Here is a 7,287-nt window from a genome sequence, read left to right on the forward strand (position 1 = left end):
CTAGCACCAGTGGCTGTGCACTGCTCTCAGCCACTCAATGTGTATCTCAGCTCTGTCCCCACTTCCCTTGCTTGTGATGCTGCTAGAGGTATTTTTTTTAGAATGCAAAATTATTGTGCTTATATGTAATTTTTTTGTTTCTACTTTTTATAAGTGAATGTAAACATATGTGTCAGTGTCCATCATGATTGTGTTTGTCATCCCACAAAAAATGCACTCAAAATTTGGCAATAACTTATAAAAATTACTTGGAATAACTTTCCGTCATATTTTATTACAATTTTAATACAATAAATTTACAAAGTTAATGAAAAAGTACAGTAAAAAATTATTTGAAATAATTTTATATTTTATTACAATACTAATGCAATTAGTTTACAAAGCTGATCAGAGTCACAATAAAAGAAATGCTTTGAGTAACTTTATTGTATTTTATTACAATACTAATACAATTAATTTACAATGATAATTAAAAAGTACAATCACTGTATTGTTTACAGAAACAAAAGTATGCATATCAAGCTTCATTTAAGAAATGAAAATGATACCAGTATCTCAGAATCTACATAATTAACAGTTATTTTTATGAAAACCAAAACTATGTTTTCTGATAACTTTTAGATGTGGCACATTGGGGCATTTCCCTGAGCAGCTCCTCATGTATATCATTATGAGTAGTGCTATACAGAGTATAGAAGTAGATATAAGAAAGAGAAAGCAGGAGAGAAAGAATGGAAAGAAGAGATAGAGAGAAAAGAAAGAGAGAGGGAAAGAGTGAGTGGGCAGTGTGCGATAATTCATGTCTGTTCCATGTATAATTTCTATAAAATTGTGCGTTACCCACCCGAACTCAATCCCCTTAAAATTGCATTCACTTCCTCTTATCCCCAAGAACTGTAGTTGATAAATAATGAATAGAAGAGTTGCCCTCCCTTATAAGGTAATAAAATTTCACAAGCCCCCAAATAAACACACAGTAATTTTTATAACTTAGCCTTTGTTTTAAACTAAGCATGAGTGCTGTGAGTTTTGAGTATAGCATGCAGAGTGGGCCAGGTTTCTCACCCGCAACCATTCTCCTCTCACTTCTCTCCCCATACTCTGTATCTTCTCTCTCATGGGAAATCCCTGCCCATTCCTTTTCTTCTCTCTTCCTACCAATGCACTCCCACCAGTCAGTGGTGAGCTGACATGCAGAAGCAAAGGGTATACAGTTAGAGCTAGTCATTTCAGGTGTGTTAAGGCAATATTACAGGGGGCATAATTGTAAAGTACCTATGGGAGATGATAGTGTTATGCCTCACTCTACTTGTTGTTATTTGGCCCTACAGGAGGCTGTGATCTGGGCGACTCTAAATATTATTTGGAAGGGCATCATTTGCCCTGTGTCTTGCCACTCATGTGTGTGTGAGTATTGGTTCCATGCGCAGTTCTAGTTTGTCCTGGTGTCCAATGTGAAATGAACATGCACCTGTTCTCTCCCCTTTTAATGAAATCCCTGTGTTTTGAGTGTCCTTGTGTTTGTTAAATGTTACTGTATGTGTCCTTAGTGCCCTTGTCTTTGCCAGAGAACTAGTTCATGTGGAGGTCTATGTTCAACCATCTCTTTCTCCAGGCTCTCCAGTTTTAAGGAAGTTTGAGCCTGTCATCAGAGGGACTGAAGACAAGTTGATCTCAGGCTTATAGTGATATAATATCCTTTTGGGCAGTGGGTGGTTAGTCACATGGGAGATAGTCCTCAGGGTATTATACCCTCATATTGTGGTGTCTTCGCTGCCTGAGCTCCCTAGAACGTGACTCGATGAGTCTTTTTGCAGTTATTGGAAGAAGCTGGCAGTGTATACTTTGTTCCCTGTTGGCTTGATAGCTGTTTGTAACCAGCCTGGATTCATATTGTTTGTGCCCTGCACTAGGCTACAAGAAAGGTAGTCTAGGGAAAAGTTGACCCAAAGGAGTGGCAGCTGGGAGAGGAGCTGGATCTGGTCATAACAATATATACATGTGTGTGTGTGTGTGTGTGTGTGTGTGTGTGTGTGTGTGTGTGTGTGTATATATATATATATATATATATATATATATATATATATATATATATATATATATATATATATATATATATATATATATATATATATATATATATATATATATATATATATATGTGTGTGTGTGTGTGTGTGTGTGTGTGTGTATATATATATATATATATATATATATATATATATATATATATATATATATATATATATATATATTGTGCTTCTACGTTGCACAATTTTGCTGTGTCCCTAATCTGTAAGACTAGCTTTTGCGGGTTCAAGGGAATGCTTTGTTTTATAATTTTTACTTAACTTGTATTATTTACATATATTTACACTCAGATGATCATATATGACTTCCAACAACAACAAAAAAATACAAAAATGGTTTCATCTCTCTTGAAATAAATTCTATTAAATATCTTCAACACTTCACATTACACTTCCAATTCAAATCACTTCACATATTTAATACTCAATGATAAATCAGATTCTACACAAATCTCACAACTAATATTTAATGAGGAACCCATCTTACACCTACCCAATCCTTCTCTGTCAATATATAACACCAACATCTTATTCTGACTGCATTACAACTGTCTGGCTCTACTTACTTGGTACTGTGACAGGTGGCTTGCCCATCTTGACCCTCTCTGGTCTGACAGCTCTGTCTAGCTTGTTTCTCTGTCTGCTTCTGTCTATTCCTGTCTCCTACACCTCATAATATACACATGATGTTAGAGCAACCTTTTGCCCCAACAAGAGTTCCATTGCTATAAGATTTATTTTCCAATACTTCAGTCATGCAGTTCATTTTCCTGTAACTTTCAGTAAGGTTAATTTTCGAGTAACTATATTTATTTTCTCATTCTTTGATCATATGGTTCATTTTCCTATACTCTGTAAGGTTCACTGTCAAGTAACTATATTTATCTTCCCATGTTTTGATCATACAGTTTATTTTCCCTCAAGTTTCAATAAGGTTCATTCTCAAGTAACTCTGGTAATCGCATCTTCTAATCAGAACAAGGAGGCAGCATTTCCTATGGTGTGCCAGCTGTCCGTGTTGTCCATGTCATCTGCTAACAGTGACCTATGCTTCCCTCGTATACTAATTCAGTGATAGCCACCTGGGTATCTCTTCGTGTAATCTGGTGCTAATCTCTGGCCTTATTAGTCTTGTAGACAACTCACCACATCTTGTTCTCCTCGGTGGTCATGTCTTGTCTCTTATCTGTAAGGGTGGCAATAGCTTCCTGGTACCTCCTTTTGTGTTTATCATCTTCCTCCCTCATTTGTTCTTTCTGCTTAGAATGTTTTTTTTTAATCAGAAAGGATGTACAGTAAAATCCCTCTTATCCAGCATCAACGGGACCGCCGACATGCTGGATACCAGAAGTTGCCGGATATTTGAATAGAAGTGAAATTATGTCCACAATCACCACCCTACCCTCACGCATCTTACCATAACAAAGATCAGCTGATCGCCGTGCCACGCGTCGCCATCCACGCTGCCACCTCACACTCACCAACACACAATACTACTGTACTAACATTCTCTTTAATACTTTCCTCTTATAAATAAGTTGATGGGTTACAAAAATAAAGTAAGTATACACTTATTTGCTTTATTCAATATTAGCCAGCATGTATAGCATACAATAAAGATATGAAAATGTACGAGTGTTTGTGACACTTTTTCGCTCCCCACACCTCTCATTCAACACCCTCTGGGTCATCAACATCATCAGATTCTGTACGTGTTTGCTCCACTTCTTTTCCCTTACAAGCTACTTTAAAATAGTTTCTAATGTCTCCTTGTTTGCAGCTCCTTCTTCTTTGCAGCAAAAACTCATTCTCAATGCAGTGAAGGGTCATAACATCTCGGGTTGACATGTATGTACACTGCTCAGCAAACCTGACAAAGCCAGCTATGTGTTTTGCAGCCTGTTCCCAAGTTACTTTAGGCTCATTATCATCATCATCATCATCATCACTGTCATCACTAATTTTCTCTAAAATGATCTTCTACTACAGCGTTGATAAGTTCCTCGTCTATGAGAGTGAATGTTACGGCCTGATTTTCGTCCACATCCACCCATTCCTGTAACGCTTCATCTGTCACTTTAAGTTGCACATTTCCCCCCATTTCCCTCAGCTCGCTGACCACCGAATTTTTCACGCCACCTACAAACCCTTCAAACTCCTCATCATCCTCATCATCACACATCATCAAAGGGTACAATTTGCGCCAACATCGCATCAATGTTTGCCTTTTAACGTCTAGCCAAGCAAGTGAAGCCATGAATATCGCATCCTTAACATTAAACTGATTTTGGAACTCGGGGATTGTGCCGTCCTCATAATTAACAAGTTTGCGAAGGAAACTCTTACGATATTTCATCTTAAAATTTTGAATGACTCCCTGATCCATGGGTTGAATAACACTTGTGACATTAGGGGGCAAATAAGCAGCAAAAATATTTCCCACAACAAGTTCCTCTGCTGGTGGATGGTGGAATTTTAATCGATTTTATGAGTACACATTGATTTTTTATTGATTTTAAGGCTCGGGGAAAAATGTGCCGGATACTTGAAGCTGCCGGATACTCGAATGCCGGATGAGAGAGACTTTACTGTATTGAAAGAATTTAGTGAAACTGAACTCATCAAAAGATATTGTTTAGACCAAGCAGGCATTCTCTTTGTTACTGATCTAGTGAGGGAAGCCTTACAGAGTGACACAGAGAGGAGCAATTCACTTACTGCCAAAATTGAGGTGATCATAACACTTAGACATCTTGCTGCTGGGGAAAGCTACTGGGAAAATGCAGTTGTGCAGTACTTATGGCATTGTGGGTCATAGAGATAGCCACAGGAGGCTCGGGATTACTCCTGAGTGCCAAAAGTTGTTTGTTTACATTGAGGTTCTTCAACATCTTCAAAGATTGAATTACTGTCTTACCTTCTGTGTCTCTCCTCCAAATATATAAAAAACAAAGGAAATTTTTATAGAAACTATAAATTATTAACAAATGGTCACTTTTGCTGTCTTGTAGTATTTAAAATCATGTAACTTTGTTCAAAAACTGAATCATGGTACCGTAACCAAAGCAATTATGAGTTCAAATTTTTGTTCAAAAACTGAGTTGTTTGAAAAGGAAGACGTTCGGTAACCGAGTTCCAATATATATATATATATATATATATATATATATATATATATATATATATATATATATATATATATATATATATATATATATATATATATATATATATATATGAGAGAGAGAGAGATATCCAAGAACTTAAACATAAACATGACTTTCCAGAATCGCAAGCTGATGCCCAAGTTTGTGGTGAAAGAAATGGAGTCCCTTTATCTGGAGGAGCTTAAGACTTCAATAAACCTCTTGATGGCCAACCTAGAGAGTCTTCCTGTTTCAAAATGTTCACAGGAGGGCAAATATGGGTTACAAAAACTCAGAAAGTACAATCATAGGTAAGTCTCTGACCCTCTGTGCTCTTTTTCCCTCTTTCTGTTCTTTTTCTTTCTATTTTATTTTTTCAGGCATTATGTCTATTCTGCCTTTGGCCTCTAGTGGAAAATGAGTGCTAATATTCACATCCACTTGCCTTTGCTATTTCCCCATGAATGTAGAGCTGTGTGCCTCCACCATAGACTGTATTGTCTATTTTTTATGCTTACATGATTTTTGTTGATAGTATAATTAATTTTGTTATGTGCTTTTACCACATCATAGCATTTTCTTAGAGTATTTTGAACACTGCTTATTTTGAAAAGCATATTTTATTGTACTCTTGTATTATTTGGTTTGTAAAATGCATTTATCTCATCCTCACAGTTTTTTCTGTTTACTTTAGAACTTCAGAAACTTTTATATACTTACCCATTTTTAGAATTCTAAAATATTTTTTGCAAGGGAGAATTCCAACAGGAAGTTATGCATGCTTTGACATTATCCAGTTTTTATTATCCTGTTACATATTGCATTTTAATTAAACTTTGAGCCAACTGTGGGTATATATATATATATATATATATATATATATATATATATATATATATATATATATATATATATATATATATATATATATATATATATATGCAAACATACAGTATAGCTTTAACCAAAATAATTTATCATGTTTTCACTTGATTCCCTCTTAATCAAATATGGTTGGTGTGCAGAGGCCTGTGTCTTTTTATTTTAATTCAACTCCATTTAGTTAGATTGCAGTGAAAAGACCATCTGTAGCTTTTAATTTTGTCACTACCAACCTCCTCCCACTGATTCTTGTTTTTGGCGGAGAGGGAAAACATTTGTGTGTGTGTGTATGTGTGTGTGTGTGTGTGTGTGTGTGTGTGTCTATATATATATATATATATATATATATATATATATATATATATATATATATATATATATATATATATATATATATATATATATATATATATATATATATATATATATATATATATATATATATATATATATACATATATATATATATATATATATATATATATATATATATATATATATATATATATATATATATATATATATATATATATATATATATATAAAACACATACCCACTCAATACACAGATTTAAACATATTTACTTAAGCATGAATTTTCAGCAGATTAGTCACGGACAATTTCCATGACATGTTGACATTTTCTAGAGTAAGTAATATCATCATACTATGTATATACAGTTAAAACTTCTACATTGAGCCTTTTATAAGAAATGGAAAAATATATATATAAAAAAAAACTAGAAAATGATCACCAGTGGGAATCTTTTTTGGGGGGAGTCAACAGATTGCTTTTGTTCCAACTTCTCATTTTCAGATGGGCTCCCAAAATTCTGCCCCCCGTGCTAGAGTTTCTTGTAGGGATCTTCGCCACGATAGGCTGCCCCTCCCTTATTGCAAACGTAGCAGCCTTTTGGTATATTTTTAAAATTTCTAGTCCATGTTTTAATACCCTGTTTCTATCCAGTTGTGTCGTTAACCATTTGGCTGAAACTATGATATTGTCTTAGTATCCTGTACTTTGCATCATACTACTACTACTACTACTACTACTACTACTACTACTACTACTACTACTACTACTACTACTACTACTACTACTACCATCACTGCTGCTGCTGCTGCTGCTGCTACTACTACTATTTCTATTACTACTACCATTAATGCTA

The 7,287-nt window shown here is 34.8% G+C and overlaps 1 protein-coding gene across 3 annotated transcripts in view; it reads left to right on the forward strand.

Annotated features, from left to right (window-relative positions):
- LOC135101658 (calcium-dependent secretion activator-like) overlaps nucleotides 1-7,287 on the forward strand; it is a 503,368-nt gene that overhangs the window by 202,107 nt on the left and 293,974 nt on the right. For all 3 annotated transcript variants that reach the window (XM_064005957.1, XM_064005958.1, XM_064005959.1), the window contains one exon: nucleotides 5,378-5,547. In XM_064005957.1, the coding sequence (XP_063862027.1) occupies nucleotides 5,378-5,547 (170 nt within the window). The remainder of the gene's footprint in view (nucleotides 1-5,377; nucleotides 5,548-7,287) is intronic.

The sequence above is a fragment of the Scylla paramamosain genome, chromosome 6 (genome assembly GCF_035594125.1).
Source record: "Scylla paramamosain isolate STU-SP2022 chromosome 6, ASM3559412v1, whole genome shotgun sequence".
NCBI classification, from domain to species: Eukaryota; Metazoa; Arthropoda; class Malacostraca; order Decapoda; family Portunidae; genus Scylla; species Scylla paramamosain.